General features: G+C 39.5%; 1 protein-coding gene across 1 annotated transcript in view; it reads left to right on the top strand.

Moving 5' to 3' along the window:
- The first annotated feature begins 7,354 nt into the window (after positions 1-7,354).
- The window catches only part of LOC140768229 (uncharacterized), a 38,005-nt gene continuing 19,687 nt past the window's right edge, over positions 7,355-25,672 (top strand). Inside the window, exons 1-6 of the mRNA XM_073108425.1 lie at positions 7,355-7,476; positions 7,721-7,927; positions 8,048-8,771; positions 12,105-12,189; positions 12,332-12,421; positions 17,974-18,047. Of these exons, the coding sequence (XP_072964526.1) occupies positions 7,816-7,927; positions 8,048-8,771; positions 12,105-12,189; positions 12,332-12,421; positions 17,974-18,047 (1,085 nt within the window). The 5' untranslated portion in view covers positions 7,355-7,476; positions 7,721-7,815. The remainder of the gene's footprint in view (positions 7,477-7,720; positions 7,928-8,047; positions 8,772-12,104; positions 12,190-12,331; positions 12,422-17,973; positions 18,048-25,672) is intronic.

Below are 25,672 nucleotides of genomic sequence, written 5' to 3'. Positions count from 1 at the left end.
CGAACGCGACTTATAGAATATTTATTTTAATAAAAATAAATAATTAATGCAATAAGAAAAAACCCTAAGTGTATCAGCCCACCACGTTTTCCCCACCTTGTTCTCAACATGAAAAAGTTAGGAAAACGCTCCAAAATATTCGTCTCCAATTCCCATGTCGCCTCATTAGATGACTTGCTAAGCCACTCGACTAAAATCTCCATCTCTAATCTGGTACCATGTCATCATTGGCGCCTAGCAAGTACATAAACTGGCTCTATGATCTCTGTCTCCTCCAATGGCTCTGGTATAACTGATCCAATGACCTCATAATCTCTAATCCACTCCCTCAGCAATGAAACATGAAAAACAAGATGCACTTTTGACCTCTCTAGTAGCTCCAAACGATATGCAACCAAGCCAATACGCTCTAACACCCAAAATAGACAGCAGTAGCGATGTGCTAACTTTTGGTTTCGCATCAGACGTAAGGTCACCTGTCGATTCGGTTGCACCCTCACCAACACCCAACTGCCAATGTTGAACTCTTGCTCTATATGACTATGATCATAAACTTGCTTCATACGGTTTTGAGCAAGTTTAAGATGGGCATGCAACCTCCTCAATGTGGCGTCTCTATCCATCAAAGCTAAGTCCACCTTTGTCGGATCTACAGATGCCACTAGATCATAAGCGCGTAATGTTGGAGCCGTGCGCCCATACACCACCTCAAATGGAGTCATGCCAATGTTGCTATAGTAGGCGGTGTTGTAAGACCACTCCACCTATGGTAAGAACTCTAACCATCGTCTCGATATCTCTCCAACAAAGCATCTCAAGTACTGCTCAATGTCTCGATTAACCACCTCAGTTTGGCCGTCCGTCTGTGGATACTAGGCTGAATTGAAGTTCAATCGAATCCCTTGTAATCTGAAAAACTCCATCCAAAAGTTGCTCATAAATACACGATCACGATCCAAGACAATCGTGCGTGGTATGCCATGTAACCGAACAATATCTCTAATAAAAATTTTAGCCATTGACTTGATTGAAAATGAATGTGATAATGCCAAAAAGTACACATATTCGCTCAATCTATCAACCACCACAAAGATAACGGAATAACCACATACTAGTGGAAGACCCTCTATGAAACCCATAGAAATATCTTCCTAAATACAGTCCGGTATAGGTAAAGGCTGAAGTAATTTAGCCGATTTCAATATAGTTGCCTTAGCCCTTTGATAGACTTCGCAAGCATGGATAAAGCTCCTCACATCCTGCCTCAATCTTAGCCACGTGCAACTTTGTGATATCCTCCTATAAGTCCTCAAGACACCCTCATGACCAACCTCTAGAATTTGGTAGAAGTGCTCCAATAATTTTCACCACAATCCATCATTTGCGGGCATCCGAATGCATCCACGGTCCAGTAGTAAACCACCTCGATTCTCCAACTCTAGATGGCACTCTAGATCATCCATCACCTCCTTTAACAATCTCAAAACATCTGGGTCAGATGTACATGCATACCTCAGCTCGTCAAGGAAGGGAAAGGTAGGTAAAGAATAGGCTGCAAGCTTAGCGGTATCAGGTTGGCGCGATAATACATCCGCCACTCTATTTTTCGTTCCCTTCTTGTATTGGATTTTATAATCATACCCCAGCAATTTTGTGACCCATTTTTGCTGTGCCAAAGTGTGTATTTGCTATCCCGTAAATTATGAAAGGCTCATTTGATCGATTCAGATAATGAATCGCCTACCGATCAAATAAGGTCTCCACTTTGTCGCCACATGCAGAATTGCTAACATCTCTCTCTTGTAAGTCGATAATTGCTGAGATTTTTGTGATAAAGCCTTACGAAGAAAGGCTATGGGACGTCTTTCTTGCATTAGTACAACTCCTATGCCAACTCCGGATGCATCACATTTCACAATGAACTCTTTGGTGAAGTCTAGTAGTGCTAAAACAGGCGCCGTCATTATTGCTGTTTTTAGTTTTTCAAAGACTGTAGTGGCTTCATCTGTCCATCTAAAAGAGTCATTTTTCAACAAAGAAGTGAGAGAAACAGCAATCTTGCCATACCCAGCAATGAAACAACAATAATATCCGGTCAGCCCCAAAAATCCTTGCAATCCTGTGGTGGTAGTTGCAAGAAGCCAAGTGGACATATATGCTACCTTTTCTGGATCTGATTCGCCGCTATACCTTCCGCTGAGATAATGTGGCCTAAATACTCCGCTTGTGGTACTCCATGTAGGCACTTGGACTTCTTGATCTTTAGTTGGTTTTGCTTCAACAAATTTAGCACATTTTCCAAATACCGCCAATGCTCTAATTCAGCCCTATTATACACCAAAATGTTATCAAAGAATACCAAAATATACCTTCGCTATAGAGGCTGAAATATATCATTGATGAGGCCTTGAAAAGTAGCTGGAGCATTGATGATACCAAAAGGCATCACCTTGAACTCGTAATGCTCATCCGGATTCCGAAATATAGTCTTGTGCACATTCGCCGGGTGAACTCTAATTTGATAATACCCGGCTCTCAAGTCAAGCTTGCTAAATATAGTCGCCCCTGCAAGCTCGTCCAGCTACTCCTCTATAACTAGAATGATATATCGGTCCTTAATGGTAATAGCGTTTAGTACTCGATAGTCAACACAAAAATACCATGTCTCGTCCTTTTTTCATACCAATAGTATAGACGATGAGTATGAGCTATGACTTAGTTGAATGAGGCCTTGCTCCAACATGTGGATATCGATATGGCCTCACATTCACTAGTGCAGCCCTGAGCATAATCTCTATGCGATGGTCCGCCGTTCTCTTTATTGACAACTTCTTTAGTTCCTCAAATAGTCCAGCAAATTTGTATCCGACATAGGCACGTGGCTCACGCAACAGGTCAGGCGACGCCTGTCATGCAACAGATACACTTCTGTGCACATATAATCATGACATCATCAAATAATACTTGCTAACATATTCATACTCACATAATCCAACACCAAATAAATCTGTTAACATATGAATATCTAAGTCCACAATAATATACACTAGACCACTACATAATCTGGTAGGACCCACATAGGCTACAACAAACCATCAAGATACAACTAAAATAACTAATATAAGAGTACAGTATGATTTGACTTGTATTATACAAATTATCGTCTAATACAAAAGAGTTTTGAATATCAAATACTAGTACAACTCAATTTCTATATAAACTATCATCTATACCATTTTGCATCTATAGCTTACCTCATCATCACTTTAAAATATCTTCTCAAGATATCTCAAGTTGCTATCACATACCACATATCTAAGGGGGTTAGAAAAAAAATAAAGAGAGTCATGAGCTAAAAGGTTTAGTGAATAGACCTTACCTCGAATTAGTGATGTCAAATAGAGAGTAAATCATGTACTGGATAATATGAATTAGAAAGAGCATCATGTCATGAATAAGTATATGAATGTGTCCTCAATAATACATAAATGAAAGGTAAATAATATGTCATAATTGATAAAAGTATATAGTCCTCAACAATGAATAAATAAATCTCCATGTCATATAATTATCATAACTCTCTCTCAAATGTGACACATGATGCATGCCGATCATGATCATGCTATGATATTAAATGCAACATATATGATATATATTGATCACTCGATAATTAGGTAATCAGATGATAATGAAAATCATATGCATTTCTCAACATCTCAGTCATCAATGTCAACTCTATATGTTATCATCATACTAGACCACTGTGCACAGTCAACACTAGGTACCCGGTCTCAACATTATGCCCGAAGGCTCAGAGCATACTCTGCCATCCGCTAATGGTATCAACATCTATCCAGACCGGACACCCTTCTAGCTGATAGAAAACTCGTAAGGATAACTCGCCACATATGCCATAGCGAACGACATATGTCCGAATGTCTATTGCGCACACAGACTAACGACCTCGGACGTAAGGCTACAGGATTGCGACTATGTCGAGCAATCAATCATCTACCAAGCGTGTCCTAACCCTCGCGCCCACTTGGGTATCCTTACGCTTTTCTATCAACTATCCTATCAATCATATTTCATGCTTTCCTTCTAAATGACAAATCATATGCATATATCCAATATGATAACAAGTCAATGCATAATAGAAATTTAGGTGGAATAGGAATTAAGAGAAAATGATACAATGCAGTCTCCAACTATGTAGCTAATACATGTATACTCCTGCTAATCTATCACATGCATACTCATACTAGAGATCATCTTGATATAGAATCATAACAGTATAATCATCTCTAATCATCTCTATTTATCATCATCATACTCATATCCAAGATCAGTCTAATCATATGCATGATAAAAATATGCTCATCTATAATCATTTTTAGATAAAGTTATATAATCATGCTGAAAGCCAAAACATGCTTGTACATAATATATAATATATCCTAATTTGAGAAAGGCGTCTAAAGATAAGACTACTCACTCTTGATCAGAAGACACGAACCACGCAACTCTCACGTCCGTCAGTCAGACATCAACTCAACGTTAGGGTCCACGGGGTCTCACATAAGGGGTTCGGGGTCTGAAAATATTTAAATAGCATGAAGTTAGCCGTTCATCTAATTAAAATCCGTTCATGTAATATATGATGATTTAGATGGTTTTAGAATTTCTACTTATCTTTATAACTAGCTAGATTTTTAATTACAGATAAAAAATAAAATATAAATATAGATGAAAACCTAACTATAATTATATCTTGATTAATTAGAGATTACTTTATAAAAATAATAAATAAATACATAAGCCTAGTATTTTATTTGTTACAAAAATAACAATATATAATAAATTAATAGAATTACTTAAAATGTATATCATAAGAATATTAGAATATAAATCTAATAATTATAATTTACAAATCTATCTATTAATCTAATATACATATAGGTAAATAAATAAATATAAGTATTACCTATATTTATGTGTAATAGTTTATAACCTAATTAATCATTAATTAATTATAATTAACAATAATCATAATTATGAATATATATTATTGTTAAAATAAATAATGTCTAAATCTATTTGTATAAATTAAGACAGAAATACCTAAATAAATAAATAATAAAATTAAAAAGAATAAGGGATTACTAGTACTAGTGTTGGGCCGAGCCCAGCACTGTTGCAGAAAAACAAGAAGAGAAGAAGCAGCTGAGGAAGAAGAAGAAGAAAGGAAGAAGAAAGAAGGAAGAAGAAGAGAAGAGAAGAAGGGAAGGAAGAAGAGGGAGGTGCAGACCCGGGCCGGTGAGGAGGGCATCGGCCGCTGCTAGCCAGCCAGCGGTCGGCCTTTAGCCGACAGCTCGGCTTCGATGAGCCCAAGCTCGGGGCAAGAGAGAGAGAGAGAGGAAGAAAAGGAAAGAGAGGGGGAATGAGGGATCTCACCGGTGGTGGCGACTTCAAGGAGGTGGCGGCAGGCCGACGTTGACAACGAGGAGAGGAAGCAGTGCGAAAGAGAGTGGAGAGAGAGTAGAGTGAGAGAGAGACTGAGAGAGACATAGATAGGGAGAGAGGGAGATTTAAAGAGAGAGAGGGAAGGCGGTGGAGGAGGGGGCTCCAGCGATAGCGACGAGGCCCACCGCGCCAGTTGGCCGCAGCCGGTTGGCTGCGACAACAGCAGCTAGGGCGCATGGCAACCCCCCACGTAAGTTGCTCATGCAGCTTGCATGGGCATGAGGCCGGCCACAGTGTGGCTGGCCACAACGTGCCCAAAATTTTTATTTTTTATTTTTTTATTTTTTATTTTTAAGGTCGAGTTGTTACAAAATTTGTCCAATAAATTAGACAACTTGATGGTAGTGTCTAGACTCATTTAAGGCTCATCTCCTACTAGTCATAATTGAAGAAGATAAGTTAAATCACTCGCACATGGTAGCCCCACCATCAGCTGCATCGCTGGAATCGATGAAGATTGAACGCCATCAAGCCGCACATCTTTGTTTCCTTGCTTAAATTTCATCCACATGCTTCGAAAATCAAAAGTGATGGGTACCAAGCTTTATAACCACTGAGTGCCAAGGACAATGCCCGCTCCTCGCAGCGCCAATGGATACAAGTCCACATGATGTCGTGTCCTTGCACCCATATACCAATCCGGCGACACAAGCTCTTTGCCTTAAGCTTCGTGTCGTTTCCAATAGCAACGTCAAACCTCGTGGTCGGTTCAGCATCCAAACTCAATCTCCTTATTAACCTCTTGTTTAGAAAGTTGTGTGTACTCTCTGAGTCAATGAGGATGTGCGCACAATATTTTCTAACGAGTCCGTCTACCCGTAACGTCCTCGGTGTAGAAGTCTTGAATATGCATGCATCGATATTTTCAGCTTGGATATCTTCCTCCGTTTCCTCCTCAACGGCCTCCTCATAGATCTCCTTTGAACACTCTCTATCATCAACAACCTCATCATCATCCTCGAGACCGTTGATGAGCATTACACTCCTGATCGATTTGGAACACCGATGACCGGGGGTGAAATGTTCATCGCATCGAAAGCAAATGCCCTTCGCTTTTTGCTCCTCCACCTGGGCAGGCGTGAGAGTTCGAACGGGGGCCCTTCCCTTTCTTCACTAGTGGTGTTCCATTCTCTGTCGGGTTCTGTTGAGTTCTCTCCTCTTAGTTTGTGTTGATTTTTCCTTTAGCTTGGTGCTCTCTTTCTTTCCTATAGGGTAGAGATCTAGCTTGTGCCCTATCATTCCACAATTATAGCATATCATTGGGATAGATCACCCATTGCTCCAGCTCGTCCTCCTTCATCCCTAACCACACTGCTGTCTTGAGAGGTTTTGACTGGTCTATCTCTATGCATACTCGGGCAAACTGACTTCAAGTATGGTCTAGAGTTATTTCATCCACATAGAGCGGTTTGCCAAAGTACGTCGTCACTAGGATTAGAGCTTCTAGTTCCTAATACTCCTTTGGGAGGTTTGGTAGTTGATCCACATTGGAGCAGTTTCGAAAGCCAATAGGGAAGGTCTAAAATTGTTCCTCCACGGGATCAACTTGGGGACTTTCCCCATTACTATCCGGGGCTCGTTTTGGAGAGCATACTCTATATCCTTCTCATTGTCAAACCTGAACATATAGTATCCTTCGTCCATGTCAGAAACCGACAACCCCTCTAGTCCTTGCCATAACCTGGCCAATAGGCTCTTGAGTCTCTCCAAAGGGATACCCCTTCCTAGGAATCTCCTAAATAGGGATCTCTTCCACTTCTCTCTACATCTATCCAACACCTCTGCTTCCACGATAACGCAGTCTTCAGTTTGTTTCTTCAGTTTAGCTAATATCTCTACTAGGATCTTGTCGTTCAGCTCCTTTGGCCGTCCACTCCTGCAGCAACTGCAGCAATCGCAGCCCAGGATCTGGCTTGAGGTCCTCACGCTCTCCTGTTGACTTGGCCCAAGCTGGTGAGGGAGGCTCTTTCCCTACTCCATCGTCAGAGCTCATAGTGCTTTTTCCTCTCGCATGCTTAGAGTGGTTAATGCATGAAATTCGGCTTGAATTTATTAGGCTTAATATTGCTTATTAATATGCTTTTTTAAGCTCCAGCTAGACTCAAAGCTAAAAATGAACTTAAATTAAAATGACACTGATAAAAAATCGATGCTCGAAATTATTTTCAATTCAACACCCCTAATCGGACGTTTTTAGGTCTAGATAAACCTCGCTCGCTCTCCCGGACTCCCCAACTCCTAGCAGATTCACCGTTAAACGTCATCTCCAAAGCTATCACCTCAGCTACACCAATGGCGGAAAGCACGGGCGTCGGAGTGGGCGGCGACTCTACTCGCCGGAGTACTAAACCTGGCATCAAGCGCCTCCTCCTCACCCTCTCCGTCCTCCTCTCCTTCCTCTCAGGTAAATCAATCCCCTCTCCTTCCGCCTCTATTTCCCATTTCTAGGGTCTCTCTCTCTCCAACTATAATTCTAAATCTCTCTCTCTCTCTCTCTCTCTCTCTCTCTCTCTAACTTCTCCAGGCCTCCCATTTCTACTGAAATCCACAGAGATCTACCGCTCTCTTCTCCCCTTAGATTCCATTTCTTCCCTCTCTTACCGCTTCCAATCCAATCCGCCCTCCATCCCCTGCCGTTTCCATGCTGTTTTCCTCCGCTCCGATCGCCATCACCCCGACCCTTCCCTCGCCGATCGCCTTGAATCCTTGATCTCCAAAGAAATGCGCGGAAGAATTGGCCACGACGACCCCTCCTGTGGCAGCTGCGGGAAGAACTTTAGTGTCTCGGTGACGGTCGATTCGGGAACGGGCTGTGCGCAAAGCCAGAATGGCGCAACTGACGAGTGCCTCTGGAAGTGTGGTGCGCTGGGTTTTTCTAAATTAGCCGATGTTGGCGATGAGGTCTTCGACGAGTTACTGAACTCGGCTCTGAATAGAGGACAAGATAATTGTTTGGGGTCTGGTGGTGGGAGAGTTTACACTGTGGTTGTGATGGAGGAGGCTGATGAGAGGGACGCGAAGTTCGTCATTGGGAAGCATCGACATGCTTGGATAGTGGGGAGGACTGATGAGACAGATGCGGTTTCAAAAATAGGAAAGATATTTGTAAAGTTTTTCATGAATGGTGGGATGGTTGATGGCGAGATGGCGAGGGGGAAAGGAGAGTTCATGCCGGTTGGATCAGATGGGAGCGTTGTTCTTTCATTTAGTCTGTTGCATGCTGATCCTAATGACTGGGTTTATGATTGGTAAGCAAAAATAAAGAAAAAGATAGAATTTTCAATTTTCTTCTTTAATTGTCAATATCTATGCAATTTTTCTCTATTTTGTTGTGAATATAAGAGATATGTCATAGATGGCAGTATGATGGGGAAGAACTATTTAAGTTTGAGTTGTGGAGAATGAGGAAGATATATAAAGTTTATTCTTCCATTCCATGAAACTTTTTATTAAGTTCACATCCATATTATTCTTATTACTGGAGATCTCTCATTGTACTTATAGTACAGAAAAAGGGTTAACTTAGGGCTAATTTGACATATAGGTATATTTTGCATGAAGCATGCTTGGAGTTATAGAGTTAGCATAAGGGAGATGCTTAAATACTTAACCAAAAGATGACAAAGAATGATGCATGTAAACATTTAAGTAATTAAAAAATAGTTCTGAAAGCAAGTTTATATAGCATAAGAGAGATGCTTCAGTGAGTAGCTCAACTTCTAGCTGATAATCAATTAATGAACTCAGATAAAGCAACTGATTTTGCTACAATGATAGTGAAACCAGAAGGATTTATCAGATTGGAAGATCATAAATTTGTAGGTTGATTTTGGAATAATATATACGCTTTAGGGAAATAAATTACTAAGGGGTATTGCTTATTTGAAAAAAATAAAATAATGCTAACATAATGGAATGGTTCAAACTGTAATAACAGATAATACAGTGACAAAAAACTTAGAAGAGAAAAGAATGAAAAAATTGATAGCTAAGTTTAATAGTGAGGAAAGATGCTCTTTTGATTTGTTCTTTTATGCCTCTCCATGTGCTCTCTATAAAGAGTGAAGACTGCAAATGAAAATAACTAAGACCAAGATGGTGAGGTGGATAGGAGTCAAGGAAGATGTTTGGATGGGTTCCTATTCTTTGTTCTCTTTTGCTCAAACAGGAGTATCAAGCTAGCGGGAAGTACCAAAATACTTTAATATTGCAAGAAAGCATAAAGGGTTGGCAATAATCAGTATTTGGAGGATGGTACCCTAAAGTCATTAAGCAATTTGATTACCTGATCAAATAATGCCATTATAAAAATAGAAAATTAGAAAGTCAATCCATTAGTTGATATGATACAAATAATTTACCAAGTGGACATGGACACCATTAAAGCACATAGATCTAATTGTCAATATAAGGAATAACATCTCAAATTAAGCACATGCTTACCTCTCCAGCAAGTCAGTGGAGATAAATAAAGACAGTACAACTTCTAATCTCTATATCTCACTAGCATTTGGGCCATTCTCTGCAGCTTTATCAGCCATAGCTCTATATTCTAGAGATTTAGCTCTCATTTCTTATAAAGCTTTTTTTTTCAATGTTCTTGGATTTTTATTCCATGATAAATATTGCAACACAACTTTCCATTTATCTTAATCAATAATTTTCTATTTATTTTAATCAATTTTCATAGTACTTGATTAGAGTATATGGATAAACTAATAGAAAGAATAAAAATGGTAGAAAATTGCCGTCATGTTTCTAGTTCCATTTGATTAAACGTCTCTCAATGGAGGGCGTTTTCTAAAGGACTGGAACAACTATTCACATAGACTTCGGCCATATTCTTTGTCGACTTGAAGCTTCTTGGGTAGGAAATACACAAATATGCAAGTGAGTACAATCTGAAACCTTTGTTGTTAATCGGAGGCACTTTCTTGCAAATAAATCAATAGGATAGCTTATGGGTCATCTCATTCATATCTATGTCTCCTATGCATATCTGACATTCATATCTATGTCTCCTATGCATATGTGATATTCATATTTAACATTTGACAAATTTGTTAGAATATGAGATTTGCTAGAGGATTGGACACAAGTACAAATAACTACAGTTAGCTTGCATATATAGTTGGATATATTGCAGTGGTCTAATGTTTTAGAATTTTCCCCTATTACATTAAGTTGTAATTTGAACCACCAATCCTGTAATATGGATTATGGAAGTTTTTCAATGCTTCATTTTTATTAGTTTTTCTTACCTCCCCTATAGAATTTTTAATTCTCTATCCATCTAAAGAACCTCTTGTATGAGCGCAAAACTCATTTCTATCCTACTCGTCCTGCAATTTTCCAGTGCTTTTACTTCAGGAGGTCATAAAAATTTTGGTCTTTTTCTCACTCTGTTCCTTTACAGAGCTCCTTTTCATCAATCTCTCTCTCTCTCTCTCTCTCTCTCTCTCTCTCTCTCTCTCTCTCCAAGAAAGTCAAGTCCTGGTCTAGTCACTCTTATCTCCAGTTTAATGTTCCTTGCCAAACTGTTTTCAGGTGACTTTTCATTTTCATATTGCGATCTTCCTATTGATCTATAGTAGTTGTAGTTATTGATAATAAAGATGCTGACATCTAATTTTGTTTACTTTGAGAAAAAGAATATCACTCCCTTTCACTACCATGTGTTGCATTAACTATATTTTGTCTTGGTGGCACGCAAGAAATGCCTATGCTTTGTTTTAGTTAAATTGCTGATTCTCTACAGAGATCTAGCAGTGTAGTTAGATTAAATAGCTTGGGCTTTAACAATTTGGTGATTAGAGCTAATTCTGGTTCTGAAAATGGTTCATGCCTTACATGAAATTATTGGCATCCCTAGTAATTTTATGGTTCTTTTAAGCAACTTGATTCTACCTTTTGGAAATAGAAGCATATTGCTTAGCTGAAAATGGTAGAAGAATTTGGAACAGGAAAGTGTAGGAAGTTTGTTTGTTCTTTTCTGTTGGATCTACATACTCTATTCTGCATATGGAATGCCAGATCTTATTAAATGTTTTCTGATAAGAAAGGCACATACAAACTTTTGAAATGTATGAGCCAAAATTCACTGACAAATGTTCCAACACTTAATCACCTTTTTCTGAAGATTAAACTTATCCCTAGAAAAGCTTGAAATGTGATATACTGTAAAGTAGGTAATGTTTGAAAGTGATAGGATTTGTTATCTCATTGTGCAATTACATGGCACCAACAAAATTACTTGCGTATGTCCAAATTGCTTGGCTAAACAAGGCCACTTATTCATTTACAATTCACAGCTAGATGGCCAATTAATATAAGAGAGTGCAAATTTCTTAACCAGTAAAATAAAATGGTTATTTAGCTTTTCCTTCTATTTCTTCTTGATACCCGTGGCCCCTGGCAAGTAATGAGGTGCCAATTCTTGTTAACCTTTGCTTTCTTATTCAAAAATTTCACTGATTCTTGAAAGAAACATATGCATATTACATAATGTGTGTCTTTATACGGATAATTACTTCTTGCCTCTAATTATTTAGTATCTTGATAACTATACCTTCTATGTTCAGGGAGTTTGAAAAGATAGGCCAGGCCATGTTAAGTCCTGTGGTACAGGCCTTGGCACCAATAGCAAACATAAGCATAGAGAGTCAGGTGGGAGCTCATTTTCAGTTGTGAATATGTGAAATACAACTGAACTTCAATCATATGTTGTTGCATTTATCTTTTATTTTCTTTATTTATGTTTCCAAAGAGCTTCATTTTTTTCCTACTAATCCATTGCTTCTTTTTCAAGATTTTATACCACACTCCGAAGTCATCAATTTCTTCTTGGGATGATAAGCTGGATTGTTACACACTTAGTCTGGGAGACCTTCCTTTCTTTGTATGTTTTTAACTTGCTTTACAGAAGATATTTGATCCATTTCTGGGTTATTATCGTATTACAATGTTACATATATTTCATATTTCATGCACTTATCTCTATCCTTATCATTTAAATCAAATATATTCAATGTTATTTTACTAATTAATATTTTATCAGTTAAAGAGAAATATTGCAGGATGAGAAACTTGATAACCAATTTTGTAATTTTTCTGTTATTATTGCATTAGATGAGTAATCCATGAAAAAATGACATGAAAATTAAATGTGATCATTTGAATATTCTACATGCATTAGCTAATAGTTTTTCAAGATCTACAAAGGTCCATGAGCAGAATAACGATAAAATGTAACATAAGACTTTTTGAATAACAATAAAAGTAACAAAAGACATTCTTTCGGGCCATAGTTTTCCATCGAGTTATTACTTCACAGTTAATATTGTCAGAAGTGTCCGTGGTATGCGGGTGGTCAAGCCTCCACATAACACACATGCAGTATGCTGGCACATATGCAGATGCATATGTGATTTAGCAATACAATTATTTATGCTTATATAATTTACCTATTGAGTGATAGAAAGAACAACAAAATCGACAAATCCTAGCCCCCTGGTTAGTACAGCCAACCTAGAGAGAGAAGAAATAGAGGAAAAACTGTACTTGACCCAATAACTCAAAGAGACTTAAATCCAAATTGACTAATTAAACCAACTAAAGACTCATTCACTAAGGATAGACTTAGTGACAAATAGATTAATCAGATTAATTTGGCCAAACCATCCAACTCTTAGCCGTCCCTTGTGTCTGTCGCCATGTCTTGCATGTCGTTGAACCATGGATGGCCGTGCCCGTAATGGCATAGCACTTGGCGCGGGGTGTGCCAATGGCACACCCTCGTGCTGAGCCGTGCCACCGGCACGATTGTGTGTTGTCCAGCGTGTCGGTTTGGCACGGCTGTATGTCGTCTAGTATGGTCACATGTTGATTGATCATTGTGTCATGTGGAGCCTTTTTTTTTAATTTTTCTTATTTTTATTAATAATTATCAGATTAACTAATCAGTTGATCATTTATAAGACTTAGATAAAATTAATAATAATGAGAGTAGAGATGATAATGATGATGGTAATAATAACAATACTCAGTCTAGTTCAGTGATAATGTATGAGACACATTTTTGTTATATAACTTTTTTAGAGAGTATAAATGATTTGAGTCTGTAAGTAGCAAAATATCAGGAGAGGTGCACCCACAGGATAATATGAGTTCATTATATTATCATCATATCAATCACACTCACCATAACCAGAACACTCTTATTATACTCTATATCCATAATCTGCATATGCTTATAGTGTATTTATGTCTACTTGGTGACGTTAAGGGTGAAAATAGATCGGATATGGATCGGATAGTGCTTAATCTATATCCGAATCCATATTTTTAATCCGGATACAGATTCAGATACGGATATTAGACGGATAGCAAAATTTAAAACCATATCCTAACTAAAATGATACGAATAATTTTCGGATAGAGGATCGGATTTTAAACGGATATTGATTGAATTTAAAAGAATTATAATATTTTATTTAGATATAATTAACATAAAAATATTAAGAGTTTTACAACAAATAAATTTTTTGTATGTCAAATATATACAATTTGAGAAATTAATATCTATAAATATATATAACGTATTATTAGTAATAATATTAATATTTACTATTTAAATAAGCAAACTAAAAATTGTAAATCATTTAAAAATGTGGGTAAACGGATATCCGATATCCGTATCCTAATCCGAAAAATATATCTGACCCGTATCCGAATTATTTTCAAAAACTCTATCCGTATTTGAATCCGTATTCGAATCAGATAGAAATTTTTTATTCGAATCCGATCCGAATCGGGTCAGATAGCGGGTCGGATCGGAGTTAATCCGACCCGTTTTCACCCCTTGGTGACGTTCATTTTCGTGCATGTTCAATATCTATATTATAAGAGAATTATAAAATTTTCTATTTGTTTGAAGGCTATGTGAGATGTTACAATGAGCAATACTATCAAGGAATGAGTTTTGAAGAATATTGATAGTATTTAATGCAACATTCTTGTGTTATTTTTATTCCGACAAATGAAGTCTTTGATCCTCCTTGTCATTTTACGTTCAACTAGATATTATAGAGTGTTCAATGATTAATATTAGTTTTAATGAATATCTTCAATCATAATATGTGTTGAATAATATTTATATTTAATTGTTGCTTTATCTTCAAGAATAATGGTAACTCTATCATTAACTAGTTTATTTTTATTTATTAATTTCATAGTAATAGAAATATATGTCCTACCGAGATAGAATTTGTAACTTGCTATCCTCTTGCCTAGCAGGCAAAGATCTACCTCTGATCCTACTTACACTGGACCTAGTGCTCAGGTAGTTTGGCCAGTAGTAGGTCAAAAAATATTGAACTATGATATGGGCGGGGTTTTTGAGGAATACAAATAAGCTTGTTTTTTTTTTTCCTAAAATAAGTCATTTACAAAAATAATCTAAAGATAAAACATTATAATGTAGGTTTTAAATTTTTAATACATATATTTAGACCAAAATCTAAAGATTGACATATTGAGGACCCAAAAACATCTTTAAATATCCTAAAAAATTTATTAAAAGTATTATAGATATGTGCCAATGGCATGTGGGGGCATGCCACTAGCATGCAAGAGTGTGCCATTGGCATGGTGGGGTGTGCCGATGGTGGCACGACACGGCACGTGCCATTGGCACGACCATCGTTGGTTTGAACCGTCTCCATTGATTGGATACCATCACCTCCTGTGATAGATGAACTAGAACAGAACGACTAGACATCTAGTCATATCACTCTCTTCCTCTTGAAGACAAACCTTGTTCTTAAAGTTCAAATGCAAAAACCTCAACTTCAGCTCCTTAAAAGCCTCAAACCTCTCACATAGCATCCTCCAATAGTAATCCTTTTCAGTGGACTACCGTCTCCTCCACTAAGACACCCCAACATTTGACCTAGCGAAATACCTGGATCTCATTCGACTCCAAAACAATTTTTTCATTCTCAGTAATCTTGGATAATTGTGGTACACTGCGCTACTCAATGCTTATTTGCTTAAGTTGGGACACGTGGAACATCGGATGAATGAGTGATTACTCTAGAATGCGTAGACGATATGCTACTGGTCTAACTCGTTCAATGACCTAAAATGACCCATAAAACTACATTGCCAACTTCTTTCTTGCTCGCATTTGCACCGACGTCTACCAATTTGGCTGCAACTTTAGATAAGCCTAGTCTCCCACTTAAAGCTCTAGCTCTCGGTGATGTTTGTCCTATTGGATTTTCATCCAGTTGTGTGCAATCACCAAGTTTTTGTTTAGAATATGTAGGATCTAATCGTGGCCTTTTAACTCTTGGTCGACCATCGCCACCCTTGTATAAACCATATTCATAGTGATGTATAGTTGGTGGCGGTCGGCCATACACTACCTCAAAAGGTGTGATCTGCCAAGCTGATTGAAAGGATGTGTTACACAAAAACTCCGCTAAGAAAACCATTTCGCTCCTTGCTTTGAAAGGGTTCCCGCTAAGCACGCAGATAATTTTCTAAGTAGCAATTTAGGACTATATTCTGTAGATGACAAGTGGTACTCATTTTTAACTTGGTTCTCGGCAAACAAAAACATTTGTGCTATAAGCTGCTAACAAAAACAAGGTCTCTATCCAAAACAATTGATCGTCGCTCTCCACGCAAGTGGACAAATTCTTGGCAAATGCCTAGGCGTCCAACATGGTTGTGTATAGGTGTTTGAGTCCCAAAAAGTGCCTATATTTAGACATGCAATCAATTACTAGAAAGATGACTGAATCCTTGTGAGTTGGATAAACCCTCGATAGAATCCATTGCGATATCTTTTTAAATATGATTTGGAATCAGCAACGGCTGCATGACGCATTCATACTTGTTCCTTTGGCAATTATCGCTTGCTTGGATATATCGATAAACATTTGCCCGCATCCCATGCTACAAGAAACTCTGCCGAATGTTTATTCGTCCGTCACACTCTTTGAAACAGCCTAGGCTCGCCATTTGCCCTTCACATGAGGCTGCTCTCATGTTAGACCCACGTAGAGGTTGGAAAGGCTATCAACATAAATATTATCATCTAATAACACCAAAATAGCGAAAACTGAAGAAGGGCTTGAAGGCCACAAGTCTATCTATAACATAAAAGCAGGTAGAGTCTCCTAATATAAAAGTATATGTTAAAACATAAGATACAACAAAAGGGAAAATATGCCCCTTCTCGTATCACTACTACATGATAGGCAATAAAAAAGGGTGTAATGCCCCTTTAAGTGAATTGTTGCATTGGCTCCTACCACAACTATAGTCCATCTGTAACACATATCGAAATGAATGAGCCTAACGCTCAACAAGTACCCCTAGCATGGCAATATATAATGCATATCACACATGATTTACCCATCATGATAAATAAAGGATGAAGTAAATGTCACATCATCCTACAAAATACAATTATTAGGTCACATATTGTATTCAACACTAGGTCCATCGACTATCACCCATATTCATTCCCAGCTAAATACTTTTAAGATAGAGGTTAAACCCTAGCGGTAGAATTGGCATGCTTATCACCTAACAAACAACTGACTGATTGTTTAACCTGGATCTTAGTTGTAGGTTCATCGCTTTTACCATGAGTTGGCATTACATCCCGATGCTCCCCACACGAGGCCTCGGCTCACAATTGTACCATGATCTTACGTATCGGGTATTGCTAGGTCTACACCATTCTATCCTCCTACCGCTTTTTTAGTATCTTAAGGGTTTTCACTCTTGTCAATCGATAGTATATCGCTTGCTAAGCCTAGCAAAGAACCTCGATTAGTATTTCTCTAGATACTCCGTGTTAAATCTAAATGCTGTAATCATTAATACCTTTGTCTCATTCATAGAAAGCAATGAGATACATGTTACCTGATTGTGCTTTTTGATAGTCAAGCTTGAAAGTTTGTCATCTACAAAGTTGTAGGATGTGATAGTTGAATTTAGAGCTCAATTAACTTAGATAGATGCTTCTTCCTTTTGATGAGAATGAGTCACACAACCATCTTGTCAGCATGATAAATGTAGAGTTTTCCCTTGTATCATTGGGGCATGTTGAAATTTGTTTGATAAAAATCATGGTGAGTTAATCAGGAGAGATGCATTATTCTAAGGAAAAGGTAGAAGAATTTCTAAAGACAAAAGAAAATGCGCAAAATAATCAAGAAGAAAAAGGTAAAAGAGTTTTGAAGACCTACTCAAGATTATATTATAACATTGTGACATAATAAAGATCTATTGATGTCATGAATTTTCACTCTTTTGATATTAATGTATGCATTGTAGAATTTATTGATATCATGAATTTCCTCCATTTTGATGTTTATGTGATACTTCTCATAGATTCAAAGGGATTCATATGTTGTTCAATAAAATTGATAGGTAAACTCAAATGAGTGGCATTTGGATACATCAATTTCAGCTACGGGACGATCAAAAGTTCTACAATTTGTGGTGTAAGTTTTTCTTTTCTCTTGTTGGCAATTACTACTTAAAGTTGTATAGTTTGCTGTCTTATTTTATCTTTATTTTAGAACTACTAGTAGAGTTACGAAAGGTGGGTTATGGTGGTACAAGGTATTGTAAGGGGCACCGATGTGCCTCATCCAATATGCATTTCAATGAAAAGATCCTAAAAATGTGCATGATGTGTGTGCCATAGGCTAACTTGAGACAGGAAAATGACACTTTTATGAAGAAAAGCCACTTAAGACTTACTTTTGAACTAGATCTCAGTTGATGCAGGACTGATACGATTCGGACTTCACCGACATCGTCTCAAGTTTGGATTTACCTTAGGATAAGATTGAGTTTTAGGATAAGATTGAGTTTTAGGATAAGATTGAGTTTTAGGATAAGATTGTGTTTTAGGATAAGATTGAGTTGTTGGTTAGCCTATAAAAGTATGTGTAGGGCAACCAAAATTATTATTGATTATTGAGAATTGAGTTTGCCTTGCCTCCTTCGTCTTCTTCGCTCCCGTTCCCTCAATCTCCCCGGCGACGCCGCTTCTAATCTCCCTCGACAGGCCAATCACCCTAGTCCCTTAGGAGTGGCCCTCTTCTCCCCCTTCTTCCAATTTATCCATCGCTATCCCTAACCTTTCCATCATCCATAACCCTTCCACCATCACTTTTACACCGGTGTCACCCCATCAACACCGGCCCTCCACAATCCACCATTACCTAGGATTTCGTGCCTTCATCCACGGAATCCAAAACAGAGTATCCTGACGTTCGTCCACTAAACGAACGATATTTCGAGATCCCCATCTCCGATTCGCCTGAAACTAGATCCGTTGGAAAGCTCTTTTCCGGGCCTACAACATATCAAAATTTCACAGCGATCCAACGGCGGGATATTTCGGGATCTGATCTCAAAATTCCGTGCAAGATCGTATAAATCTTGAATCAGAGCCATAGCACCAAAAGAGGGTTCGTATCAATCTGGTATCAGAGCCTATAGCCGAGGAAGGATCGTAACAAGCTGGTATCAGAGCCACCGTTCCTCGGACAAGCGCTTCCAATGACGATCACTCGATCTAATAGGAATACGGAAGAACCTAGCGTTCTATCCATGTTGGGGTCTATTTCCAAACAGATTGCCATCAACAAGCAAATAATGATGGAGATGATGCAGGAAATACGGGCATGGACGAAACCTTTTTCAACAAGCAAGGCAATCACAAGACAGCATTGGGAACCCTCCACAACATACCCAACATCCTCCACGGCCTTCCCGCTCATCACAAAAATAGGGGAGAGTTCGGCTATCCGGCAAGATCGAGATTCTACACCTCGACCCATGGTCAGCCGCAACGAACTGCCACCGGCTACAATGAGATCCTCAACCATTGTAGCAGCCCTCGGAACCTCCACATCTTCCCATGCACCGGAGACCTCGTCGACAAACCGCGAAGTGCTGGCTACCCCACACCTGGTCGCTGGATATCCCTCATCAGGAATCCTCATCAGTGGTGAAGGAGATGATCCGAAATCGCGAATTTCGACACTTGGGCCGCCTTTCACTAGCTCCCTTTGCAACCATAGTGAGTCGGCAACTAAGAAGAAATCGCATATGGCCTCCAGCGATCTTCTACCATTCTCCTCGGTCAATCGACAGTCGACCACGACAGCTTCATCACCAGCGATGACGTTGCAGCTCCCTGCCAAGCTACCACTCAAAGGAGAAGGCCACGATCTTCCACCCATGGCAGCTGAAAGTGCAGATGTGGCTGGACATCGAGGAGAAGAAGTTGAGGAGCAACATCACGCGGAGGACACGATGGCCAAAATCTCCCTCCACGCCTATTCGGGGACGGCGGCACCAAAGACATTGCGGGTGAACGGAGTAGTCAAGAAGACCACAGTAAGGATCTTGATTGACACTGGGTCCACCCACAACTTCATTGACAAGAGGCTCCCTAGGAAGATTGGGCTCGAGTCGGAACCCACGGAGGGGTTCGATGTGACTATTGGAGATGGCACCACTTTGCGAGCAGATTCTATTTGTGGAGGTGCAGAATTGAAGGTGCAAGGCCAAACTTTCACATTGGATCTTTATCCGTTGGCCTTGCAAGGTGCCGATATTGTTTTGGGGACCCAATGGCTTCGGAGCTTGGGGCCCGTGACCTTTGATTTTATAAGCCTCACATTGACCTTTTGGAGAGATGATCAGAGAGTGTTGTTGGATGGAAGTAAACCGCTGCTTGAACTTTCAAAAGAAAGGGAGCTCGCTTCTTTCTCGGCACCCACTTTTCCTTTCTTTTCAGATCTACGAAGAGCCAGTGCAGAGGATAGTGATCTGGTCCGACTCATGGAGGAGTTGAGAGCGAACCCCTCAAGCAACCCCGAGCACGAGGAGCGCAATGGGTTAGTACTAGAGCACGGGCGAATCAAGGTACCCCGAAACGAAGAGTTATGGAGGCTATTGATGGCACACTTCCATGATACTCCTATAGCAGGTCATGAAGGGGTATTACGTACTTACAAGCGGCTGGCCCAAAACTGTACTTGGACTGGGATGAAGACGGACGTGAAGAAGTATGTGCGTGAATGTCAAATCTGCCAACGAACCAAATCAGAGGCACTCAAGCCTAGCGGGCTACTGCAACCACTACCGATACCAGAGCGTATTTGGGAGGATATCTCCATGGACTTCATCGAGGGGCTGCCGGAAGTTCGAGGACAATCGGTGGTGTTTGTTGTGGTGGATAGACTGAGCAAGTATGCACATTTCATAACATTGTCTCACCCGTTTTCAGCAAAAAGGGTTGCTGAAATTTTTGTTCGGGAAGTGGCACGCTTGCATGGGATGCCTAGGACAATCGTGTCAGACCGGGATCGCATCTTCATAAGTGAGTTTTGGTCCGAGTTCTTCAGATTGCAAGGGACTCAAATCAATCTTATTTCAGCTTATCACCCCGAGACGGATGGCCAAACCGAGGTGGTGAATCGTGGACTAGAGCAATACTTGCGATGCTTTGTGGCGGATCGACCAAAGGATTGGGTCAAATTTCTTCCCTGGGCTGAGTGGTCATACAATACCGCTCATCACTCAAGCATTGGCATGACCCCATTTGAGGCGGTTTATGGGCGCACTCCCCCTGTCTTGCGTGCCTACGATAGACTCGCGGCGACGGATAGGACTGAGCTTGACTTGGAGCTTGCTGATCGAGATGAAACATTGAGACGGCTCAAGACTCACCTAGCCACAGCACAAAACCGCATGAAGCAAACGCATGACAAAGGCAGACGTGAGCGAGAATTTGAGGTGGATCAATTGGTGTTCGTTCGAGCTCAACCGTATCGACAATCCACATTGAGACCCATTTTGAACCAAAAGTTGGGATATAAGTACTATGGTCCGTACCGAGTGCTACAACGAATCGGTCCAGTAGCTTACCGATTGGACCTACCTGAAGGAACCAGGATACATCCCGTCTTCCATGTCTCGGCATTGAAGGCCCAGATCGGGCCTAACCATGTAGTGGGTTCGACCTTACCCGAACCAATGGAGGAAGATGGCTCCACTGAGCCGGTTCGAGTCCTAAGTCGTAGGAGAAGACGCCAAGGATCCAGATTAGAGACTGAAGTGCTGATTGAGTGGTTGGGCAAACCTACTGACGAGTCTACATGGGAGCTAGAGGCAGACATCATGGATCGCTTCCCAAATTTCAAACCTTGAGGACAAGGTTGCGGAAGCGTGGTGGATTGATACGATTCGGACTTCACCGACATCGTCTCAAGTTTGGATTTACCTTAGGATAAGATTGTGTTTTAGGATAAGATTGAGTTGTTGGTTAGCCTATAAAAGTATGTGTAGGGCAACCAAAATTATTATTGATTATTGAGAATTGAGTTTGCCTTGCCTCCTTCGTCTTCTTCGCTCCCGTTCCCTCAATCTCCCCGGCGACGCCGCTTCTAATCTCCCTCGACAGGCCAATCACCCTAGTCCCTTAGGAGTGGCCCTCTTCTCCCCCTTCTTCCAATTTATCCATCGCTATCCCTAACCTTTCCATCATCCATAACCCTTCCACCATCACTTTTACACCGGTGTCACCCCATCAACACCGGCCCTCCACAATCCACCATTACCTAGGATTTCGTGCCTTCATCCACGGAATCCAAAACAGAGTATCCTGACGTTCGTCCACTAAACGAACGATATTTCGAGATCCCCATCTCCGATTCGCCTGAAACTAGATCCGTTGGAAAGCTCTTTTCCGGGCCTACAACATATCAAAATTTCACAGCGATCCAACGGCGGGATATTTCGGGATCTGATCTCAAAGTTCCGTGCAAGATCGTATAAATCTTGAATCAGAGCCATAGCACCAAAAGAGGGTTCGTATCAATCTGGTATCAGAGCCTATAGCCGAGGAAGGATCGTAACAAGGACAAATTCCTTGATCGTAGATTTGAGAATGAACATAGCAAAAGTAACTAATCCGGAAAATTCACTGACATTGGAATCAACTAATAGAACACTCAGTAGATCAAAATTCTCAAAATATTCATTAATTGAAAAGAGAGGACTGCAAATTTTTATATTGGCAAAGTAAAGCAAAAGACCAAACTAATCATAATGCTCTAATAAGCAAAAAACAAAAATAACTTAATAAGTAAAAATAATGAAAATAGCCCTACATGGCTATAGTTTAAACTCTCGTTAAGCTAGAGAGCCATGGGTGCAGCTCTCTTGCGCCTACAAGAGTAAACATGTCGGATAACTCTTCCGAGGTAGAAGAAACTTGACCTAGTCAAGTAAGGGTGTGGACGGCTATGATAGTACTCCATGATGTTATGGTCAAATTGCTGTAACACCTAGCAAGGGATCCACATACAATTACTCTAGTTGACCTTGCCAGCGAACTAAAAAACAGTAAACTCCTTCTGCAGTAGATGTTATTTGATCATCTAAAACAATTTTTATCTTTTCTTATAGTGTGAATAGAAAATGAGAAGTGGTGGGTGGCATATCAGGTATATCTAGACTAGTAGTAGCAGATGTAGCTTATAGTTCAGTGACGATGTTCGAGCTTATAGTTCAGTGACGATGTTCGTAGGCGGTTTGTAAGCCACTAAATTGTCAATATTAAAAATAGAATTAATGTCGTAATCGAAGGGAATATTAATGACATAAACATTAGTCCTTATACATTTTAGAACTTAAAAGAGGTTCTGCACTATGAGCATGCAACTTTTGAACATCTCTTGAAGGGAATCATTTAAGTTTGATATGAATTATAACATGATCTCCTCTATTAAAGTTCTTGACACGCTTGTGTAAGTCGGCATATATTTTATACTAAAGATTACTTGCTTTATGCTTGGTGATCTCCTGATGCAATGAATGAACATGATGTGTAAATATTTCTGTAGACTCAGAGACTTTAGCATGAGATGACATGGGCAAAAGATCTAAAGATTTGCGTGCTTTAAAACTATGAACAACTTTAAATGGACTCCTATGGACCTACTAATAAAATTATTATATGCACATTGGGCTATAGGAAGAATGGCATTCCAATTTTTGTTATGATCACCCATGAGTGGCAATGAGGGTGGCGGAAGAAGATCGACTGTCGACGATGGCGGGCAACGATGTCGTTCGTGGAGATCGGTGGCATTATCGAGTGGAGCAATGGCTTCAATGCAGATGAGGGTGGCGGGTGGCAATGTCATGAGTGGCAAGTGCTGGCATAGAGAGTGGCGGCGTTGTCGACGAGAGCGTAATTGGTAAAGGTGATGACAGTAGGTGGAGGGGTGTCATCACTTTTTGATGACGTTGGCATTGCCAATGGGGGAGGGTGTTGTCGGTGTTGCCAATGGAGGAGTGGCAGCGTGGAGGTAAGTGAAGGGTGGCGGGGCTTGATCTAACGGTGGAGGCTAGGGCTAGAGAGTAGAGAGGAAAAAGATGGGAGAGATTTGGGTGTGGGATCAACTAGGGTAAGTGTTGATGGAGGATGGTTGTCATGACCCGAGATAGGAATCATGATCGGCCATACACTTCAATATGCTTGAGATACATGAAGCCTTATTAATACTTTCTAATTGTACGATGACAAAAATAAATAAACAAAGAAGATTTGCTTTATTAAATTTAAACTAATTGCAATAATTATAAAATAATGTCATTATTTTTGAGTCTCTAAACGAAATAAATTTAACTTCTAATTTAAAGCATAAAATTTAAAAGAGCGGAAAAGTAAATAAGTGGATTCTAAGTAGAGGTGGAATCCGGGTACATTTCGCTCAGTCATCACGCTGACTATTACCTGAGATAGATAAAAAAAAAAGAAATCCATAAGCCAATAACTATAGCTCAGTGAGTAAAATTCGCTCGAAAATCAAATAAATTTTAAATTTTATTAATGTTAAATAAAATTAAACTAAAATCAACAATATACATAACAATTTGCAATAGACATGTTCTTTAAATTATGATAATAATAACAATAGAGAGTCGTAACTTGTAACATTGCACAGTTTCAACATATTAACATTTTTTCAATATTTATACTGTCATGTCTCAATGGGTCTATACTCTGTGGATCCACATCAACTAGAAGTCACCTCGAGATGACGTTCGGGACTTTTCTTCATAGCTGATCCGGTTAGGGTCATCAGATGGTATCATTATGTGATCAACACACTCTGTCTTTTCCACTAACCGTTGAGAGAAGTTAGAGTTACCTAGGAAATTTCTCATTCATCCTAGGACTGTTCCCTAACCCCGCCAGAGTCACCTAAGAAAGTCACCGCAGTGATTTAATTTAGGATTTTCCTCTGGACTTCCAGATAGACTTGAATTACGACGGAAAACCACAAGCGATTTATACCGAAACTGTTCTCTAAGTCGTACCAATACTAGTCGCATTTTTTTTAACTAAAATTTAATATTTGCAAAAGGTATGGTGATGCACTGAGTATAATGATTAAATGCACACAGAAAATATAATAATTAAATTTTGCACGTAAGGATGAAATAAATAAATTTGCACAGAAAATTATATGGTTTGACAAGGTACGAAATGTAATAAAAATAAATATGAGTGAACCCACTCACCTGAGTTTAGACAAGACAACCGAAATCTCAAATCTCTAGTTCACGTACTAAAAATCACCACCTTTAAAAATAAATAATAATAAATTTTTTAATTTAAATAATATCAATATTTCTAAAATTTTAAAAAATTAAAAAGAACTAAAATGAGTTAAATTACCCATTGAATTGGGCTGGACTACTGTTAGCTTAGCCCACTCTAAAAAAATAAAACTAATCGGGCTGGGCTAAGGCCTAACCAAAATAATGGATTGGGCTACGGGCTAACCTGCAGCCCATCCAATTCGGGTCGGGTCTTTGGATCCGAAATCCAAATCCGAACCCGAACTTGAACCCGAGACTCATTAGAAAAGGGTTGGCTCGGGTTAAACCTGAGCCCAACCAAATCCCTTTCTTTTCGCGACCGACGTGAGGAAGGGAAGAATTGAGGGAGAGAGTGACCGCTGGCGGTTACTGCCGACGACGGTCCATCGGGCCGCACCCTAACCTCCCCGACACTCTCGCGACCTCGTAG

The sequence above is a fragment of the Typha angustifolia genome, chromosome 10 (genome assembly GCF_048772165.1).
Source record: "Typha angustifolia cultivar Huaian chromosome 10, ASM4877216v1, whole genome shotgun sequence".
In the NCBI taxonomy this organism is placed as follows: Eukaryota; Viridiplantae; Streptophyta; class Magnoliopsida; order Poales; family Typhaceae; genus Typha; species Typha angustifolia.
Note: the sequence above shows the minus strand (reverse complement) of the source record. Positions and strands in the feature narration are given on the sequence as shown.